This window comes from Elgaria multicarinata, chromosome 1 (assembly GCF_023053635.1).
Source record: "Elgaria multicarinata webbii isolate HBS135686 ecotype San Diego chromosome 1, rElgMul1.1.pri, whole genome shotgun sequence".
Lineage (NCBI taxonomy): Eukaryota > Metazoa > Chordata > Lepidosauria > Squamata > Anguidae > Elgaria > Elgaria multicarinata.
In genome coordinates, this window is record NC_086171.1 from 175,808,942 (window position 1) to 175,832,154 (window position 23,213).

A 23,213-nucleotide genomic window follows, 5' to 3' on the forward strand; every position below is an offset into this window, starting at 1 on the left:
ATTAAACATCTCAGAATGAGATGATTGTGGTCGCCATCTAGAATCAAGCAAAATCAACCCATTTTGTAGAAGTGTGCTTATTTCATGGAGGAGGCTCTTATACCCACTGTTTTACACTGCAGATGCAGAAAAGCTCTTTGATTCTTTCAATTGAGTTAAAACACTTCCTTGAAGAGGAAATGTAGCAGTTAGTAATGAAGTAATGGAGCCAGCAATGCACGTACAGACATTAGAGGACTTTAAAGCGTCAAAAGGCATAGATCTTGTTGATGCATGAGAATTTTGTCAAATGATCTCCTATTCAACTCTTGGTAAAACAAAGCATTAGACATTTATCCCACATAGTTGTCCAGAATACTAATGTGCAATGTATTAATGGTTTGTTTCTACTTAGAATTTTCACATGTAGCAAATTCAGGATCTTTTCAAAGTGGAGAGAGAATCAGAGGAGCAGCAACAGGTGAAGACTTCCTGCATTGAAGCATGAGATGATTAGACACGTATGAATTAGGATTATATCAAAAAACTCTCTCTCTCTCTCCATGCCTCCCTTCCTCTGTGTATTTGCAAAACATATTTGCTGCCATGAAACAAGACTAGGAAACACCAGGTACAAAAAGAAAGCAGTGCTCCTGCAGCTTTAACTGTTATGATGAAGAGGGAATTTCACCAGGTGCTGCATGCATACAAATGACACCAGCAGAAATTCCCTTTTCTATACAACTGTTAAACATACAGGAGCCCTGTCCTCCTTTCCCTATGGTCACCCTAGCAACAAGATACCACTTTTCAGAAATTCTTTGCACCCCTTTGTGAATGGTAATGAAAATCTGTCCCCTTTGTGAACAGTTTCACTCACATTTACAAGAAGGGAGACATCATTCCTCAGCCCTAGATTATTTTCAACTGTAAGTTTATTTGGAGCCTTTCTAGAAGAGGCTTTTATTGTGCACCCAATGTTTGCTCACTAATGGTAGTTTGAGGGTCCTTTATACAATGTTGTCATCCTCCAGTGCCTTTCCCCTTCTTTGCAACCATTTGCACATTCTTTTTTCTAAAGAGGAATGTCTGCTATTATTTAGAAAATGTGTTATAAAGCCATGTGTAATTGCACAATTCCATTGTACCATACTGGTTGTATAATGAAACATATAGAAAAGCAGAGAAAGAAACCCTCTGGAAAAAAGGATGTGTAAAGCAATCAATCTTAATCCAGCAAAGCATCCAAAAGCAGATGCCCTGGTAAAGGTATGGGATAAAAGCCTCATGCAGAAATGCCTTTGGATGTCACCCTCAATACAAGAAACCACCAGCTCAGTTGCTTTGGCAAAGGAGGTATGTTCCCTTCTCCTCCTCCTCCTCCCATTCAAGTGAGGGCAGTAGTGGTGTCATCACATGGCTATGTGGTGCTAAGACTTCATCTTGTTTACTATGTGATCCTCCTTAGCTAGAACGATGTAGTGAAAAAGAAAGAAGGCCTCAAAAAACTGGTTCCAAAGGAGTGGTTCAGAACTGAAAACAGATATGTAACCAACAAACGAACAACTACTATGGCTTTAGGGATCCCTTGAAAGCTCACTTTTTGGACTGAAATTTAGACATTGTGAAAGGTCAGCGCTAGCATAATCTAAAGAAACATCCTCACATATAGCACTATTTGATTTTCCAGACCTCTTTTTCTGTAAGTTCCTTGTGCTCATGAAGCACAAACAAGCTCATGCAAAACTTTCTTTCTGTTGATCCAGGACATCTCATCCTAACAGCTACAATCTCCCTGCCAATATCCAGTAATGAGATAGGTGAAAACAGCAGCGTTACTCAATATTTTTTAGTGCCCCATCCTTAGTAGTTTCTGATGAGTCCCCGAGGAGCTGCAATGCCTAGCTTCAATGAATATTAATAAGAGACCACATTAAAGTATCCAGGTAAAGAAAATCCTCTGTGTGTATCATGCAGCGCCTTTGCAATCTCTGGGTCCTGAGTGAATTCCATCTAATCCTATTTGGCGCGATGAAGCAGACAGATAGCTTAGAAATAATAGTTGCTTTTGAATCTGGCTGCTGGTTCCAGAGACAGAATATGAAGGAACAATATTGCAGCATACACGCTTAGAGGCGCAAAGACATGTTGATCATTCCTATTCCAGATACTTTGTGCGATGGCATCGGGCTCTGTCACACCAGCGTTTTATTGCACTCTCGTCATTGCCATTTTGCAGCGTGGTACTCACATGATGTCATGCCTGTCCTGCAGTCACCCCGCCTCTTTCCCTCCAGTTTCTGTGTTTTCTCAGAGCTGGGAAAGTCTGGTTTATTTCCTCAATGCAGGATTAAAATGCCCTTCTGCCCCATGTATTCTGCCCCGTGTATTGTTGGGGCGTGTGCTTTGAAGGGAGGTCTTGCTGATGAAAGAGGAGGGTGGGCAGTTCTTCTCCTCCAGCATGTTGTATCAAACAAATGGGCTTGTGCTGACTCAGTTGAATGGACTTTTGCTGCTCCAGCCCCATTCTCATTGCACATAGCCGATGAAATGTTCAATTGGTAAAACACTAGACAACAAAGCCAGAGCGAGAGGGGGGAGGTGTCCATCCATCACAATGTCCATCAATGACAAGAACCAATGAACTGGAGGGGAAGGGGGAAGGGGCGGAGTGGGTCAGGGTGGAGTGGGAGAGCAAACAAGTGAAAGAAGATTTCACCAGTACAGTGGCGATACCACAAACACACGTGAAAGGGACCATTAGCTTGATGCGCTAATGAAACGGAGGTGGAAATCACAGAGGCAAGCCAGGGGAAAAAAGTAGGTGTGATGGAGCCCATAATCTGTATTCAAGCAGCTGAGGTGGCATTTCGCTTAAGCTATTCCTCTTTCTCGCTTTCAGTGTTTATAGCATTGCAATGTAACAGCACAGTGCTGTATCCAACTAGAGAGGTTGATCTGCAGTCACGCTTCTGCATTAGTCATATTTCGGAAGAATTACTCATTATTGCAATATCCCCCGATTCATAGGGTGATAAAAATCTGATGAGCTACACACTCTTTGTTGATATTCTCTTTTCATTATTAACTAGATTCAGAAATAGCTGAAGCAAACTAGAACAGAAATATTGGCTCCACGGTAGGTTAGCCTATGCTCAATTACGTTTAATTATTTATTTCATTTTTATACAGCCAAAGCTCTCTGGGTGGTTCACAAAAATTAAAACCATAAGGTATGGAAGTTTAAAACCACAATAGAAAACTACAATGGCCCTGTTTAGAAGACACCTTAAATGCAGGCTTTAGCTCTGATATTTACACTTTATTGGGAAGAGGGGGGAAATCAGTGGTAAACTCCAATGTCTAGTTCCATCTGAAGACTCTCCTCTTCTGAGAAAGGAAACCCATGAGCTCGGAGTTGTGTGTTCTTTCTAACTCTGTCTCTCAGGCCTTTGCTAGACCTACCTGGGAATCCGTGTGGGAGAAGGGGCGAGCCCGCGGTACAAGTAGCACGGGCCGTCGCTCCAATCCAGATGTCAGACGTGACGGGCTGCAGGAAAGCCCTGTCGTGTTTGCCATTTTTTTTGTTTTTTGTTTAAAGGGGCCGCTGTGCAGGAATGCTCGAGCGGCAATGGTAAGTATTTTTTTTTTAAAAAAAAATCATGTTGCCGCTCCCCCCCCAGGCCACGATCTCTCCCCCCCGGCTGCGACCTCTCCCCCTGCACCAATGGGCACAGCACTCTGAGGAGCGGTGTGCCCCAGCAGCCACTTTTCCTGGCTACTCACGAGTAATTGCGGTAGCTGGGGAAAACGGCAGAATGGTCTACACGCTCGCGGTCTTGGGCTCAGCCCAAGGCCACAGGAAATACCGAGCTGGAATTGGAGCCCGTTATCCTGGAGCAAGGGAGGGTTGACCCCTGCCTGAGCACGGGATCCCCTGTGCGTCATCTGGACACACAGGGGCGAGCTCAGGGTTCACCCCGTGCTAACCCATGGTCTAGCAAAGGCCTAAGAGATATGTCAGCCAGCCAAAGCCACAAATCTATCTATTTTTCTCTGACATACACTTCAAATATTCTGCATTGCATTCCTGCAGTGCAGACAGAGCCTAGCTCACAAGTGAACAAAGTGAAGTGGAAGGGAAGAGGTAGCGAAGCAAAGCAATGACATGCCAGGTTCAACATCTGCAGCAACAGCACATCCGCAAAGAAGAGAGCCCCTCTCTCGACTGGCACCTCACTGTTGGTCATGAGAGTTTTTCTCTAAGGATGACCCTTCATCACCCATGATATGGAACTTTGAGAAAAATCCTGGGTTTTTCCTGACAAATCTGGGTTTTTCCTGTCATATGGTCACCCTAGCTGAGTGTTATACAAAGATGGGTTGATCCTGCCAGCTTCAATATAAGAACTATACTAATTGTTTTACAGGAAAAGGTTAAAATTGTAAGAATGGAGATAAGGTGACTATTTGAAATGGAGGACAAAGCTCCTGTATGTTGAACCATTGTATAGAAAAGGGAATTTCAGCAGCTGTCATTTGTATGCATTCAGCACCTGATGAAATTCCCTCTTCACCACAACTGTTAAAGCTGCAGAAGCCCTTGTCCTCCTTTCCATATGGTCACCCTGTAGTATTACATAAATGAGCACCATGTATTCTTGTAATGGTGACTGATAAATAGATAAAACAAAAGCATGGCAAATTTCAGAACGTCTGCCAGAATTTTCAGATCAGATGTGACAGAACTGCAATATTCAAGCCCAATACTGTTTTCACTGTTGACGGCAAGTCAAAGCTTGGTCAGTCAATGTATTAAAACTGATAACAAAGTGATTAGGTACCATTATCTTTCATGCCATGCTCATCTACTCGAACAGGAGGTTGATAAAGCACAAGAGGACCCAAACTATTGAAAGTGAAAGCAACAATGATATGGCAATATAAATAAAATACCGGGCACTTCAACTAATCATTCACAAACGTAGGCGTGGCCTTCATACCAAACTACCAAATTAGTCAAGCAAGCTTCTGATATGTGGTGGGCTGACCACCCCTGGAAAACACAACTCGTTCACTGATCATGGTTCTGTGACCATCTCACTTAAGAGTGATGGGTAGCAGGACTTTGTAGAGGATGACTGGGTTATATGCCAACTTGTGAAGGATGCAAGCTATAAACCAACTTGTGAGATCAAAAGGAAACCAAGACACTAAGGGATTATGAAAGCAGTTAATGGAGCACTGAACAGAAAACTTTCTGAGGGAAGGAAGGCAAGGATAAGTTAAGCTATGGGTATAATAGATCTGGCCCCATTTCTGAGGTAAATCTCGTTCCTGGAGGGGGGGGGAAATCAGTGGTGGTGGTTCCTTGGTGGTGCTCCTTTACCTCTGCTGGTGAGGTGCATCTCATATAAGATATTAACCCCTTTGCAGTAAACCCAACATTTCTTCTGTAAATATTGAGAACAAATCAATAAATGCGAGCAAGATGAAGGTTAAGGAGTCTTCATGGGTTTACAATAGGCACAAAATATGCACTTCTTCCCACCGCCCTTGTTTTTGCTGGTTCCTCCCCATGTGTTTCCTTTATACTGCCAGCAGATGGTGCTACTATATCGAGTCATTTAGATTTATTACTGCATTTTCAGTGACTTGTAAAATGGTGAATTCCTGCTTGAAAACAATGGGAGAGGCATTGGAGGTTGACGACACCTGCGAACTTCTGTGAGTGAACGATCACAAACACATGGTAAATGCTTCGTGTAGAGACAGCCAAAGTCAAGAGTTTAGGGGCTCTTTGAAAATGGGTACATGAGAATGCAACATAGCAGATTTTCATAATGCAAGAAGCACAATGTTTTGATCATCCTATCCCACAGGAAGCAGAAATATTGGCTTAACCTAGCACCTACAGAAGGTAGCTGCCCATTCTCAAAATTGAAGCCCAATGTGGAGAGAGAAAAACTGCTGGGAATGAAATCCATCAGAATCAGGCTGGCAATTGATTCAGTTTTTAAGCCTTCATCCCTTGTGGGTGCTGAATAAGCGAGTTTTGTAATATATTCTGTGCGGTTTCCCACACTGAGGGCAGTGAAGAGGCTAAGCCCCTCTGCTGCAATTTGCTCCGCTCCATGCAGTAGTAACATCACCATCAATTAATCCCAGTTATCTGAGTGACTCACTGAGGAACAGCCCAGCTGACAATAAAGAAACATGAAACGGTGTGTGATTAAACCTGGCCGCCATGCCAAGCAGGTTTCAAGAAAGGCCCTGTTGGACACAATCTGTATGTGCTTATCATGCTAAGCCCAGGTATAACTGCGAAAATTTACTTGAAAGAGAAAGTCTGTGCACAGCAGCTGATTGTCCAGTACCTGTAGTATGACATTGGGATAGAGAAGGCTAACAGAGAAGATGTTTTTTAAAATATAACTATTCACCCCCACCCCCGGAGAGAGGGCCCACAATGCAAGATTAATGCCGCATCACCCCGCCCCAGTTTCTTTAGGCACTAAATTAATAACAGGCATTCATTCTTTTATCTCTTTTATCTTTCCTTTTCTTGTCCTGAAATCCCAGCCACCAACGCCAGGGCAGGCAGAAGATTTTGCTTCCCCATTTAAAATAAAAATGAAAATAAGAATGTTCAGACTTGAAATTTGGCAGCCTTCCAGAAAAGCTGCTAAACTTTGCCAGTCATTTCTTTTGCACTGTAAGCACAGCTAATTAAATAGGATACAAGTATAATCTCAGTACCAATCCCATGTCAGAACCTAGACAGGTGAGGGCCCAGAATTGAATGTTCTTTAGTTCTTTCTAAATTAGCTTTTTTGGTGTTCTTTTGTTTTGGGGGTAAAAATAAATTTGGTACTACTTTGCAGTACCAGTAGCACTATATCTCATCTCCATCAAATGAAAAGGTGCAGTGCAGGGAAAGAATTGCATGGCTGGAGTTTAGTCCAGGATTTCTTTTTCTTTGAAAAGGGCAGAAGAAGAGGTGCAGTCCCTCGGTGACGGAGTAGCTAGGTAGCATCCCTAACAGAGAATTTTTCCACTAACCATATTTTTAGCAATTCAAATTCATGATGGGCATTGGTTTGGGTAGGGCGGGATAGAGGAACCTAAATGATACTGCTAAACATTTCCCTTATACCCAGATGGCTAACAACAACAACAACAAACTTTTTATTTTTTAAAATTAAAAGTAGGTTTCATAATATTGCAGAAGGCAATAGAAAATTGGGAAGATATTCTAGGCAGGGAAGATGCTAGGTAGAAAAATAGGAGAAGCTCTTTCCCATTTGTCTTGTACTAGACTTAATGCAGTGATATGGTAGCAGAGCCAGCACTGGTAAGTGAAGGAATAAGAATTTACTATGCCAAGTGTAGTATGGAGACCTTCTAAATTCATGTTTTGTTCACAGATAGGACTTGTTGTCAAGTCCATCCAGGTTACTAATGAAGTGGAAAGAGGTTTGAGCCTTACTGAGCAGAGTATTGTGTCTGCTTTTTTATCCCAGTAGCATTTGCTCATTCAGTCAGTATAGTGAGCAGGGATTTACTGATCCAATGAATTATTCAGAGTGTAGAGGCTGTAGATCTCTAGCAGAAGGCCTTGGACACACAAACTAGAAGTCCCCGTCAAAACTGTACTTTCTGCTTCTTCATCTGCATTTTTGGGCACAACATTTGGTATTACCTGAACTACTGGAATACAGACCTCAGTATAGTCAGAAAGTATGGCTTGATTAGAACTTTGTTTTGCATATAGTCCAGTGGCCAACCAGCTGCCAACAAGAGAATTACAAGCAGGACACAAGTGCCAGAGCATTCTCCTGTCCATGTTCCCCAGCAACTGGTGTACATAGGCATACTGCCTCAGATTATTGGACGTAGCACATAGCTATCAGGACCAGTAGCCATTGAGAACCTTCTCCTCCAGGAATATATCTAATCCCCTTTTAAAGCCATCCAAATTGGTGGCCATCACTACATTTTATGGTAGCAAATTCCATAACTTAACTATGTGCTGTGTGAAGAAGTACTCCCTTTTATTCATCCTGAATCTCCCACCAATCAGCTTCAGGGGATAACCCCAGGTTCCATTAGTGATTGCTACCATTTTTCCAGAAGTGTTTGCAAACCTGTGAAACAGTTATACAATTAGAATGATAAATAGGGATTTTTTACATAGGAATAACAAGTCTGTGCACTCGAAGCACAGTGACGACACAGCCGTTTCTGGGATTAACTACAGCACGGAGGGTTTAGAGGGCAGGAATATAAGAAACACCTTCAGGCAATGGCCCTTACGAGACTAATTACATGCTCAATAATAGGGCCATATACTAGGGCTGTCCACAGACCCCCCAATCCGCTCTGGATCCTGATCTGCAACTTCCAGATTGGGTCCACTCTGCCCCGTATTGATCCGCCTATGGTCCGCTCTGCTCCGTTGCAGGGATCTGGATCAGAGCTCCTTGTCACCCCCCATAGACTTGCATTGAAAATGTCAAACGCCTATAACTTTTTTAGTTTTAAAGTTAGAAACATCAAAATGGGCACCATGAGAGCTTATAAATGTATCCAGATACATGCCCATTTTGAAGGAAATCTGAGCATGCCCTGATTTTGGGGGAACATTTGAATAATCCTCCTGATTTTCAGAAAGGCATGTATCTCTGTCATTTTTCCAGATACACACCTACAACTACCCACCATGAGAGCTTCCACCTAGATCCTTATTCATGCCCATTTTGGAGGAAATCCGAGCATGCCCTGACGTTGGGTGGATTTTGAAAGTTTCAACCCTCAACCCTAACCCCATTTAACAAAAGTGCATACATCTCCGTCACTTTTAAAGTTAGAAACATCAAAATGGCCACCATGACAGCTTTTAAATGTATCCAGATACATGCCCATTCTATGACCTGAAATGAAGCGGAGCACAGCCCTACCATATACCTCACCATGCCTTAATAACTTCCTTCCACTAAAGCATTATAAAACTTTCCCCAGGCCTTAAAGCTGAAATCGAGGCATTTTGTAGGCTTGGCACCTCCGAGAGGAAAATCAATTTGGCGAATTTTGTAAGTCACTCATTGAAAGCAAATTTGTTCAAACTCTAGAAGAGAGGATTTGGTCAGAAAGGCCCATTTTATATTTTATTTTATTTTTAAAAAATCTATTGAAATTATTCTCAAAGGCCTTAGCTAGACCTACCTGAAAGTCCGGGACGGAGAAGTGAAGATCTAGCATTGTTATTAACGTGAGATCCCTCCTTCGTTTACATGTAAGGCGTGACGACCTCAGGAAGAGAGGCGTTGTGCCCACCATTTTTAAAATTTTCTTAGAGGACCGGCAGCGCATGAACGTTCATGCACTGAAGGTAAGGATTTTTTAAAATTTAATTTGGTTTCCCCACTCCCCCCACCCTAACCCCGATGGGCGCAGCACTCCTGAGGAGTACTGTGCCTTGTGGAGCTCCTGGCTCCGTGTGAGTAATCGCGTGGAGCGGGGTCAAGCTGCAGAAACAGGCCACATGTACCACGGTCTCGGGCTTAGCCCGAGACCATGGAAAAAGTGAGCCCAAAGGGAAGGGCTATATCCCGGAGCAAGGGAGGAATGATCCCTCCCTGATCCCAGGATCCCCTGTGCGTCATGTGGACGCACAGGGTCGATCCTGGGGTTCACCCCGGGATGTAGCCTGGTCTGGCTAAGGCCAGAGAGAGATGAGTGTGCACCCACAAGCAGTGGCCCTCCTTTCAAACCAACAGTGGCCATGGCTAGACCAGGCCTATATCCCAGGATCATCCTGGGATCATCCCTGTACATCCAAATGACACACAGGGGATACCAGGAGCAGGCAGGGATGACCCCTCCATTTGCCTGGGATAATCCTAAGATCTAGCTAAGGCCTCTGTAAAAAGCAAACAAACCCACATTTCGATATCCAGCCTTAATAATTCAATTAGCATTATTTTACCCTTTTTATTGTTGTTGCTATCAACAACCTCTTTGAAGGAACACTAAAAAAAATTAGCATTCTAAGGAGGAGTGATTAAGAACTTCATTAGGAGCAAGCATTTGTATCCATGGGTGAAGTCTGGCTAAGGTGTAATGCATATTTATGATGCCGATTAGGAGGGCAACTGTGGGAAACCAACTGGGTTGATCAAATTAGCAGCATCTGCTAAGGATCTTATTGTTTCCTGGACTGTTAGAGATCACTACCATTTTTCCAGAAGTGTTTGCAAACCTGCGAGACAGGTATACTGTTAGAATGATAAATGGGGATTTTTACATAGGAATACCGAGACTGTGCACTCGAAGCACAGTGATGACACAGCTGCTTCTGGGGTTAAGTTCAGCACGGAGAGTTTAGAGGGCAGGAATGTAAGAAAAGCCTTCAGGCAATGGCCATTACGAGACTTATTGCATGCTCAGTAACAGGGCCATATACCTCACCACGACGTAATAACTTCCTTCCACCCAAAGTATTATAAAACTTTCCCCAGTCAGTTGCCTTAAAGCTGAAATCGAGGCGTTTCATAGGCTCGGCACCCCCTTGAAGAAAATCAGTTTGGTGAATTCTGTAAGTCACTCATTGAAAGCAAATTTGTTCAAACCCTAGAAGAGAGGATTTGGTCAGAATATATATATATATATATATATATATATATATATATATATTCTATTGAAATTATTCTCAAAGTCAAGGTTACAAAGCAAGCAGATCAGCTCCTTTCTAGGACAGTATGTTCAGATTAGATAGAGAAACCTAGGTGAGGGCACTGGGAAATCTAAAAGTCTTATTAAGGTGGGGGAAAGCAATCTATTTCATGGTAATGGCTGAAATGCGACAGTAGCAATAGGATTCCAGTGCAGCAAATAATTCCTGGGAGTAATGGAAAGGTAGGAAACGTAAAAACGACAGGAGAACCTTTTAATGTCCACTAGTAATGCTGATGAATAAACTACGGGAAGCCTGAACCAGCAGTCTTGACTTTCTCAACATCAGCCTGTCAATGAGACTAGTCCATGAGACTGCCTTCACAGCACCAAGTTGGTGCCACTCCACCGCAAACCCCGTGGTATTGCTGCTGTGGGATGGCGGTGAATAATCCCCACTGGGGGAGGCAGCATGGGCTTTTCGGTGGCCATTAGGCTTGCCGGAACTGCCCTGTACCCCCACTGTGGCTTCTGGCAAGCAATAGGAGGTCAGTTTCTGTCCAGGAATGTGCTGAAGCGAGGACAGATGGCAGAAAAGCCACGCTGATCTCGCTCGGGCAGGAAAAGTCAGGATAAGTCCCTGACTTTTTAGCTGCGGATCTTTCGCTCTTTTCCCTGGGGTGGCTCTGAAAGTGGGGGTATGTCATATAACCAATGCAGCATGGATTCAAAACCACCCCAGGGCAAAGACAATGTATAGACAGCCCCCACATCTGTCTCAAAAGCAGCTGCCTTCTATCCAAACAAAGCTAGTGCTGGTCAATATTCATTGTCAAACCAGATACCAAGTTATGTCTCCTTTGGGGTTTTTACTGTTCATAGCTAATGCAGGGGCCTCGATTTTCTTCTGGTCGGACTGTGGCAACCGGTGCAGGGTTGTTGTTGTTGTTGTTTTTAAAAAACCACTCCCATAGCACCTATGAACATCCCCGTCTGCAAGCTGCTACTAGTCCTAAAAGGGAAGCGTCCACTGGTTCACGTGGGTGGGGGTGGGGTTTTTTCATCAGGACTGTGGTGGAGGAGAAAGGGGTGAATTCCCTTACCTATGTGGTGTGCCAGAGACAGCTACATGCTGGTGGTGGCTGGGCCCAAAGCCAGGTGTGGCAAAGCCAGAGCCAGGAATGGATGGCACCACCCCTTTTCCTTCCTTCCTTCCTTCCTTCCTTCCTTCCTTCCTTCCTTCCTTCCATCCATCCATCCATCCATCTGTCCTTCCTTTTTTTTCTTTCCCCCAGGGCTTGGTCATGGCCATGATAGGCCCTGTGGCTGCAATGGAGCCCCTGCTCTGTTCCCCCCAATACTGAACTCTAGCACAACATTCACGCCCACATTTGTGCTTATTGTTGACAAGCCATCAACAATACGCAACCATAATGCAAAAACATTTTTTACTACATATTTTAGTTGAAATCATCTTCTATGCTTTTCTGAAAGCAAAAAGACTTAATATTTCTTTCATCGTAGAGAACTCAAATGCAATCTTTCCTTTTTGCAGCATGCACATAGTCACAGAAAACATAAACACACATTGAAGTTCTCTCTCTCTCTCTCTCTCTCTCTCTCTCTCTCTCTCTCTCTCTCTCTCTCTCTCAGTCACTCACACACACTCAGGAAAGGGCCATTGACTGACTCACTGACTCCTTCAGACAAAACAGGCAAACAGGACACGCATACCCAGCCAGTGCTGCCCCAGGACATTTTGCTGCCTGAGGAGGACCAGCAAATGCCTTCCATTTCTCATTGTGTGATCTTGGCCAGTCTCTATCTCTCAGCCTAACTACCTCACAGGATAGTTCTCAGGGTAAAAATGGGGAGATCTTTGCTTCCTGGAGAAAAGGCAGAACATAAATACAATACAATAAATTAACAATTCTACACTAGTAAAACATAATTGCCTTACAATAGCTTGTAAAATGGTTATCTCTGCATTGCATTTCTGTGTGCACTCATTTACATTTATGCTCAGTGCAGGCAGGATACATCAAGTACCCCAGTTGGAAATTTATCTTATAGAGACCTTGGGGAGGGAGCCAGAAGACTGAAACCAACTCTTATATTAAACATTAAACATTTGGAAAACTCATACACCCTACCCATATGCCTCCACCTTCTGCATGAACATCAATGCAAAGGGACTTTATTAACAGCAAAACTAACATGTTCAATCCGTTCTGCCTGTGTTTCGCTGATTATCAGGTGTCTTTTGTTCCATCATCCATTCAAGGACGGAATAGGTTGTTGTTGTTGTTTGAGAGGTTTAAGAATTTTATTCCTTTTTGCAAATCCCCATTCACATGCACAAATCCCTCCCCCCCTCTCCCCCCAAAACTCAAAACCTGTCTGGAAGTCTATGGAATTTGTGCAACTTGGGGAAAAAATGAACTGCTTAAGAATCTGAAGGTCAGATTCATAGGATGCTGAATTCATTTGAATCTGTTGTGGATTTCTGACATCCCTACTTGTGGCACCCTAAAGACTGACAAATTTATTCTGGCATAAATTGTTGAGGACTCACTTTATCAGATGCATGGAATATGATGGCGATTTTCAAGTTTATATACAATACATATGGTGTGGAGGGTTAAAGTATAAGCAGTGAGGTCAGACAGAAAGCATTTAATGAAATAAAGTAACCTTCTTTTCATTAAATACTTCAAAACGTTCCTGGGCTGGCAGACTGCATTTCCCTAAAAGCAGCAGCAACAACAACCCACTAGCAGACTAGATAACAAGTCTAGACTACACTATGGTGATGTGATACACTTCTCTCCCTCCCAGAAATATAGGTATAACAACCATGGAGTACTTTGCAGTGGTGATGTTACACACAGTCAGCCACGGTGCCCCCCCCCCACCAGCAATAAAGTTATAATGGACATCTTTATTTACATTGACAGCGTTTCTTTTTTAATGATTACAAATGCAGTAAAAAAAAAAGTGTTTTGTTTTCATGAAAGAAGACCTGAGCTAAAAAGAACAGGAACTTCTTCATACTTGCCGATCATTATTTGTGGTTGGATATGCTACTGCCAAAATTCTGGACTTCCCAATTGTTTTCTATAGGCAGTAATCACTATTCTTTTAGAGTAGACCCCCAAAATGGGGTGTGTGTGTCAAAAAGAACCAGGAAGTTCTTTCTAAAGACAAGCCTTTACTCTATGCTTATCTGTATGGCTGAATGAACAGGTTGCTTACCTGTAACTGTGGTTCTTCGAGTGGTCATCTGTACAGTCACACTATGGGCTCTGCGCATGCGCCGAGCCTTTGCCTTGGAAAGGTTTTATAGCTAAGAAAAAACATTATTTAGGTGAGAACCCCTCCCCCACCATCCACTGTGCATGTCCGGGCACGTTTGCGCCTTCTCTTCAGTTCCTTTGTGACCAAAGTCAGTCCGGTACCGAGAGAAAAACGAGGACTCTTCTTTATTGAACCGACACCATGGTCATCTGTGACTGCACAGATGACCACTCGAAGAACCACAGTTACAGGTAAGCAACCTCTTCTTCTTCTTCGTGGTCTCTGTGCATAACACTATGGGCGAGTACCAAGCTATGGACTTACCGGAGGTGGGTCGGTGTCATTGCAGGACTGCGGAAAGGACAGCTCTGCCGAAGGAAGAATCGCTTTGAGATCTGACATCAACACTGTAGTGCTTGACAAATGTTAGCGGCCGAGACCATGTGGCAGCTTTACAGATGTCGACTAATGGGATTCCGTTCGCAAAAGCAGTAGACATGGCTAAACTTCTTGTGGAGTGTGCCCTGACTACTTGAGGAAGGGTAAGCTTGGACAGTTGATACGCTAGTTTGATGGTATGTGTAATCCATCCCGCAAAGCGTTGAGAAGATACAGCTTGACCCTTTTGTTTCCCCCCATAACAAATAAAAAGTCTTTGAGATTTATGAAACTTTTGTGTCCTGTTTTTGTAAAACGCCAAAGCGCGGCGAACGTCTAAGCAATGGAGTCTTTTTTCTAGTTCGGTTAATGGGGATGGGAAGAAGGCAGGCAGAATGATAGGTTGATTGATGTGAAAATCGGAGACATTTTGGGTAGGAAGGTCAGATCAGGACAGAGGACAACTTTATCCATATGGAAGATTGTGAAAGGGGGGGTGTCGATGCGTAGGGCGCAAAGCTCACTAGCATGACGTCCCAAAGCTATGGCTACCATAGCTATGGCTACCTTCCATGTCAAAAGATGGAGAGGGGTAGTAGTGAGTGGTTCAAAGGGTTTGGTAGTGAGTACGTTGAGGATGACAGATAAACTCCAACTCAGGGATATAGGTTTGAAGGGTGGTTTTTTAGTCCACGCATGAATCGATTGATGATGGGGGTGGAGAATAGCGATCTGTTATGAATTTCTCCATGGTAAGAAGAGATAGCTGCGAGGTAAACTCTAATAGAAGAGTACTTGAGTTTTTTTCTGTAGAGGTGATATAGGAAGGATAAGACGTGTTCAATGGAGCAGGAGTGAGGTTGGAAGGAATTGGATTCCGCGAAACGGGAGAACGCAGCCCACTTCTTATGGTATGACTGTCTAGTAGATGGTTTTATCAATGCAGAAAGGATCTGTCTTATTTCTGGAGGGAATTGGTCCAAAGGTGGTGGGCTGACTACAGGCAAATTCTCCATGCCGTGAGATTGAGGGTGTGGATGTCGGGGTGATGGATGAGCCTGTGGTTGTAAGAGAGAAGGGATGGGATTTTCGGCAGCGGGTAAAAGTCCCCCTTCGCTGCTCGGAGGAGGGGGGCATACCACGTCTGTCTGGGCCAACGAGGGGCAATGAGGATGCAGTCTGTGTTGTCCTGAATTATCTTGGAGACTACTTTGTGGAGTAGTGGGAAGGGGGCGGAAGACGTAGAAGAACTCCCCCTGCCATGTGTGGAGGAAGGCATCTCCCATTGAGGCAGTGCCAATGCCCACCCTGGAGCAGTAGATGGCGCAGGCTTTGTTCTCGCTGGAGGTGAAGAGGTAGACAGAGGGGTGACCCCAAGTGTGGAATAAGTTGTGCCGAATGGACTTCGAAAGTTCCCACTCGTGGTGGAGACGGAACTGTCGACTTAAGGAGTCTGCAAGGTTGTTGTCGGTTCCAGCTATATGTAGGGCAGTGAGGTGGATGCCTTGTGGAATGGTCCAGCGTAGTAGATGGAGAGAGAGGTTGACGAGGTTGGGGGAACGGGTGCTTCCTTGCTTGTTGATGTGCCATAGTACGGTGGTGTTGTCTGTAAGGACTTGTACGTGGCGATTTGACAAATCGGTTACGAATGCGACTAGGGCTTTCCTGACTGCCTCCAGTTCTAGGAAGTTGATGTGGTTGTTTGACTCCATAGGCGACCAGCGGCCTTGAATCTGGAGGGGGCCACAGTGGGCTCCCCAGCCCACTTTGGAGGCGTCGGTAGTGAGTACTCGCGATGGTGGAATGGGTCGAAAGGGAATTCCATCGGAAAGGTGGTGAAGTTTCTTCCAGCTTCAACTGGGGCCTCAATTGAATCCCACGACGGAGGAAGGTAAGGGGGTGGCGGCTGGGCAGGGGGCCGGGGCGGGGGTCTGGCCTACCTGGCACCGCCGGCACCGCCATCCATGCAGCGGCGCCGGCGCCTGGTAAGGGAGCAGGGAGGAGGGACGCTTACCTTCCTCCGTTGCCGGTTTCAATTGAGGCCCCAGTTGAAGCTGGAAGTGAAGGCCGAGGCCTCTTCCGGCTTCAACCGGGGCCTCAATTGAATCCCGCGACGGAGGAAGGTAAGGGGGCGGGATGGGTGGGTGGTTTCTCTAGCGCCGCCGCCGTCGATATAGTGACGGCGGCGAAGCCGGATCTTGCTCCGCGGAGCGGAGCGGGAGACGGGAGGAGCGGCGCGGAGAGGATCGGGCCTGATCCGGATTTTCCGGATTGGGGGGTCTGTGCACACCCCTAGTGAAAATAGGCATCCTTGAGGTCTATGACTGCGAACTACGCATCCATTCTTAGCAATGGGAGGATTGATTGAAGCGTGGTCATTTTGAATTTTCTGGGACGGATGAATTCGTTGACGCTTCTTAGGTCCAAAATGGGTCTGAGACCTCCATCCCACTTTGGGACCATGAAATACCGAGAGGAGAAGCCCTGGGAATGCTGAGAGGGATGGACTTCCTTGATAGCGCCCTTGTGTAGGAGGGTCAGGGTCTCCCGGAGCAAAACCTCTGATGGTGTGGTATATTTGACGGCACCTAGGGGAGGGAAGGACTTGAACTCGATTCAGTAACCTGTTAGGATGATGTTCAGGACCCATGAGTCTGAAGTGATGAGTTCCCATGCATGATAAAAGGGAGCGAGGCGGTTTCGAAAGAGGCGGAACTGGGAGTGTGGCGTGACATCAAAAATGGTGTTTGGAGAAGGAGTCCAATTTGAGGTCAGAATTTGGAAGTCGGATTAGTTGTCTTTCTTTGGAACTGTTGCCACGGTTGCAGAGGTCCTGCCTCGGGTGGTCTTGAGAGATCTCTGTCAGTCATATGGAGCGGAATGGCTCTCGAGGGAGCGTGTGGGGTGATGCCCCAGCTTTGCATAGTTCACAAGGCATAAGAGATAGCAGAGAGGGCCGTGCTGGGGACGGGGGGGTCTCTGATCTCACCTTCAGATGTGGTAGAGAGAAGTTCAATGGTCGGGCGTTTGGCCAGGTTTGAACTCTCAACTACAGTTGGAGGGTGTGGCACAGCCAACAGACCTGACTCCGTTGATCTCTTCTTTTTCTTTTTAGGCTGCGAGTGCGGGGCCGATTTAGCCCTTTTCGCTTTTCTGGTTATTTTCTTTGCCGTCGACATGGTGAGTGAGCGGGAGCTTGGTGATGGATCGGGAAGTGTGGTCGACATCGAGGGCGCTGTCGATGTCGAGGCCGGTGGCATTGAAACTGTGGGGGAAGCCATAGTAGGTTTGTTGGGACCCTGTAGGGTCTGTTTCCAGAGCTCAGCTTTTAGATGGTCAGCTCTGTGGCGCCTAGTTTGTTTAGAGAAAGCTTGGCAGTGGTGGCAAGTTTCCACTTTGTGGGCTTCTCCAAGGCAGAGGAGGCAGAGAGAGTGGCCGTCTGCTGCTGGTAGTTTGCTGCCACAGCGGACGCACTTGCGAAAGGCAGCCTTAAGGGTCATACAAAAATATAAAAGTAGGAAGAATAGGAATTTTTAATTTTAATTAAAAAAAATTTTAAAAAAGAGGGGTGAAAGAGATGAAAGAGGAAGAGAAAAGAGAAAGAGCATAGGAAAAAAACTTAGCTATGGCATAATGACGAGGAGAAACCTTTCGATGAGGTGGTAGGTAAGGCGGTCGCAAAGGAACTGAAGAGAAGGCGGGAACGCGCCCGGACATGCACAGTGGATGGTGGGGGAGGGGTTCCTGCCTAAATAATGTTTTTTCTTAGCTACAAAACCTTTCCGAGGCAAAGGCTCGGCGCATGCGCAGAGCCCATAGTGTGATGCACAGAGACCACGAAGAAGAAGTTGGCCAAAGATGCGACTTCACTCATTGGCTAAACACACTCTAAGATGGTACCAGCAGGTTCATTTGTCATGAAACGATTGGACAAAACAATTGCTCATTTCTGACAAAACAACTGGAATGTGCCTGAATGTTTTACCTTATATTTTGTATTCTACAAGGGCTAGAGATTCACTCTTTTTTTTATTTAAATGCTGGGAATCTGGGCCAGATCTATACCTTGTGTCAAATCATTACTATCCCATCATGGTCACGCTATATCCCCCTTGCACATTTATACCTTGTAAGACACACAACGACACTTTTTGCAGTATTTTGGATAATGTGGAATAAAAAGCTGGAAATAACTCTATGAAAGCAGTATATGGAATGTGTAACATGCCCCAATAATTATCAGTGCACTTTAATACTGTTATAAAACAGTAGCGTAGATCTAACCCTGGACTAACTAATGGGCTCCCTCAGTTGGTGGACCAGGGGCTACTGTCTCCTTAGCCCTGTGGTGAATCTGGCAACGCTGTCATCTCCTTTACATTCTCTCTCTCTGTCTCTGTCTGTCTGTCTGTCTGTCTGTCTCTCTCTCACGCACACACACACGCACACACATACACATTCTTTCTGACACCCCTCTCCCTTCCCTCACCCTCCCTGCCCAGCAGGCCGTCAGACAAGGGACAGATTGCTCTTGCCAGAAGTCTGAATCGATCATTTGTGGAAGGCTCTTGATATTAGGATGAGGGCTACACTAAGGCTACAGATTGCCCACCTCTGATCTAGGGAGAGAAAAATAGGAGCTTACAGTTCTAGTATTGGCTCCTCTCAATAAAGAGCGGGTCTGCTCCCTGACCTGAGATGGAGTTAAAAGCATCACTCCTTTATAGTTTGAGGTGAAACGGAGATCATGTGTCCTGGATCTTATCTGGTCTTTGTTCAGGAAGCAGGCCTAGGCAGAGTCTTTTGAGAGACAAGCTTGAATAAGTGAATCAGCAAAGTGAACATCAGAAACATGGAAGGACCGCCTCTACATGAATATTGGTCTGCTTCAGCTGTATTTGCATATTATTAACAAGGGTCTTTAATTGTACTATTACAATTGGGAATTGTGCAATTATTATGAGTTCTCATTACTAGGAGGAGCTAAAATATGACATGTAATAACACATAATCTATCAGCTTCAGCATTTTTTTTCTAAATAAAGCTAATGTATAGATTTCATGGTTTGCAATGTTGAGTTGGCAGTTTTGCATAAAATGCAAGTCAATGAAAGTCTAGGGCTCCACCCCGGTCATGTCTCCTTGTCCCTACTGCCCTATTCTCTTCCACAATTTCCCCTGCATTCTTAGTCCCATTAGAACACAAAAAAACTAAACACATATTCTTTAAAATAATAATAATCCCGAACTATGAAAACTGTTATGATGATGTCTTGTGAGCCTCCTGGTGTGTGTTTTCAAAATCCCTAAAGCTGTCAACATTGAAAACATGCAGTAGATCTTAAAACCTGGAACCCAAGTGGTACCAAGCAAGGATTTAAACTCTGGACCACTTCCAAACTGTAGGAACTGCAGCAAACCAGCAAGGAAAAGTCACAGAGGCTATGGCGTGACCCTTAGAAAACCTTCCAGGTTAGACTTGCCCTTCAAACTATTCACAGCAATGGTCTGCAATTCCTTTGGCACACGAATGGTACCAGCAGATACTCACAGTTGTGGCATACTGAATATCCTTCCAAATGGAGGTCTCCCGAGACAGATCTGAGGCCTCAAAGAGGTTCTCCAAGATCACCTCCCCAATCATGTCATGCCGGGAAAACCTGTCGAAGTCAAAGACACTAAGATGGAGCTTCCTATTGGTCAGCTCCTCGTAGGGCACAGGAAACTGGAAGCACTCATCAAAGGTGGGATTGAGTGTTTTCCTGTGCACACGCGTTTGGAACTTGCGCTTTCTGTCGGGCAAGAGGTAGATCTTGACGTAGGGATCAGAACTGCCACAGAGGTCCTTGGCAGGCAAGTCAAAAGCCTTGAGGATCCGCACAATCAGTGTCTCATTCTCATAGTCATATTTTAAAGCAAAATTAATTTTCCCACAGTTTTTTTCTGCCTCTTTCTTGGGGTCCTCAGAGTCAACGGATTTCTGTTTGTACAGTTCTGGCTTGATTCGGCCAATGCAAGTGGGCTGCTCTGCTGCAAGGGGTAGTTCTGTGCCATAGTCCACACTGGAAACATGCATCTGCCTGGGCAAATGTCTCTTGAAAGAAATGTGCCTGCAAGAGATGAGAAGAGGAGAGGGTGTGTTGTAAGCTGGAAGATGGCCCTAACTCCTTCCTAAATGCCTGTCTCAGTTGGAGAGAGAGAGGGTGAAAGATGAAGGGGAAAGAACATTCGAAACATAGTGCTCTTTTAGAATCATGCTTGCATAGATTTTTTTTTTTAAAAAAAATAGATTAGGGATAGGGAAGGTACTAAATCAGGGGTAGACAACCTTTTTGGTTTCTGGGTACATTTGATAATGTGAGGAACTATTATGGCCACCACCACAAAATGGCATCCATAGGAGGTATAGCTAATCACAAAGATCAAGCAACATCCCCAAATAAACTGGTCCGAAGCCAAGCTGAGCCACAACACAATCTTAATGCACAGTTTTCAGCACCAACAGAAACCTATTCCACATAAAGCAAACTCCTTTTCTCTTCTTACTCCTCTGCCAGCCAACTCATTCCCCACATCCCACCCACAGATGCTCTCTCTCTCTCTGTGTGTGTGTCATCTGCTCCCCATCTATCCATCCATCCTCTCGATTTTTCTCAGAATGGCTCTGAGGCCCATCATGTAGCCCAGAGGCTACATGGGAAATGAAGGTGGCAGCAGCTAAAGATCTTCACTTTGCTTTGAAGCAATCCCAGCTGTCAGTAAGAAATGTATTTTGATTTTTTTTTAAAGTGGGAGGGTGTAGGACAACGTGGCAGATGCCAAGAAAAGTATCCAGGGGTGAATTGCATTAGTGCAATGGGCACCACATTACATACTCCTGTACTTTATCATAAAGTAAAGTGTTCCAGAAACACTCATAACTCTCATTTATGCCCTTTAACCTTCTGGATAAAGAGACATGCCATTCTAGTGTGATGACCTCCCTGTTTGTTTTCTGTTTTCCTTACATGGATCCAGACTATGTTATACAAGTGGATGAAAATAATTCTCCTTCAGCCTTTGATCTGAAAGAAGATGTACACCAAGACATAATAATTTCCCTTCCATTATTCTACACTAGATAAAATGTGCTTTTATCTCATCCTTCCTCCAAAGAAGTCAAGGCAACATACTAGTTACCCCTCTCATGCCCTTTATTACAAGTAAAATGTAGGAAGCTTCCTTATACCGAGTCAGACCATTGGTCCATCTAGCTCAGTATTGTCTATCCCATCCTCCACCAACCTGGTGCCCTCCAGACATTTAGAACTATAACTCCAATCAGGATTTCGAACTGGGATGTTTTACAGCCTCACCAGAAAAACCAGAGCCCCAGTGGAGAAACCAGAGGTTGATCCGGGGACTTTTTGCATGAAAACCATATGTTCTACCACCAAGCTACAGCCCTTCCCCTACTGCTGAGAATCCAGATGCTTAAACCCTAGAATTACACAGCTGAGCTCCTGCCAGGTCCCTCTTGGACCCCACTCTCCCATCATCAGTCATTTCCCAGTGAGTCTGGAGCTTAGGAGGCTACCACAAACAAAACTACCTAGCTGGAAACTGATTGTCTGTAAGTCCAATTGCTTCCAATGAAAGAGCAAATTTGATGCTCATGAAACTCATCAAATTTCAAATTACTGCTAAAGCAATAAATCCAATCCCATTGAGATGATTTTGCTCTTTATGGGGCTTGCACAAGCAATCTATTTTTCTATAGGATTACCTATCCCCTAATTCCTGCAATGGCGGTGTGCTCATTGTACAAACATAATGAAAGAGGGGAGTGACCTCACAGTGGAAAAAATCTGTTTGCTCCATTTATTAATCAACTGCAGGAATAGCTTCAGGTCCTGGAGATGGATGTCTGCACATGGGATAGGGAGCACACATTCTTCAAATATATCTGTATCTATCTATATCTATCTATTTATAAACACATATACAGGCTGTCACTTGGATTTGTGAATTAATCATGGCAAGTTCAGTGCTACTTGCTGTCTCTGTGTAGCAGATTAGTATCATGGACCTTCATCCTTAGAGAATTCTAACCCTCTGTCCTAAGAAAAGGCTCTGGGGTTAATGGTTTAAGGAGAAGTCTTTGCTACAAAATGGCTTCAACTTTCCTGGAACTTTCCCAATTCTCCAGAAGGATCCCAGGAGCCAGATCCCCTGAATCCAGAGGAGGTTGCATCAGTCATCATTTCCAGACTCTGAGGATTGGAACATGAAGAGACTAGCATGCCCCAGCCACTCCCACATTGTCTCAGCCCACTAAAACAGGCCAGGCCCCTTAATAGACAAAGCGTTGGTCAGTATGGAGATGGGGCTAAGCAGCTTAAATCCAGCAATGCTCCCATTTAAACCTACAAAACAATCCTATCTGGCTTTCAGCCCCAACACCACTAGGAACTTTCCATGGTGCTGAACCCTTTTTCCTTGCTTCCTTCTGTAACCTGACCTGACTTCACCTGACTCTTGTTCAAGATCTAATCCATAGTGCAACCCTGCAACTCGGGCTACAGTGGAGGGGCTTGGCAGAACCGGTGGCCTGAAACAGTACAGGTAGTGTTCTGAGCTGCTGATGCTCCCAGGCCATTCAAGCACATACCTGGCATTGCCAAATACATGAGCTAGCTGAGGCAAAAGCTGGCTTCTGTGGAGATGGTGGATGGATAGCCCAGCTGCTTTGCAGGAGAGTTTGACTATAGCACTTTTAGTCCAGCTATAGGAATTAGATCTATTCCAACCAAAATACAAGAAGGAAATTGTTTACTGTAAGGGAGCAAAATATGTTGTGTGATCTAAAGGTATAATTGTATAATTGTTTTTTTTAAAAAAAAATA

General features: G+C 44.6%; 1 protein-coding gene across 1 annotated transcript in view; it reads right to left on the reverse strand.

The window, feature by feature from the left end:
- Positions 1-23,213, reverse strand: part of SYT6 (synaptotagmin 6) — a 192,529-nt gene that overhangs the window by 63,978 nt on the left and 105,338 nt on the right. The window contains exon 3 of the mRNA XM_063143533.1: positions 19,880-20,438. Coding sequence (XP_062999603.1) covers positions 19,880-20,438 — 559 coding nt within the window. The remainder of the gene's footprint in view (positions 1-19,879; positions 20,439-23,213) is intronic.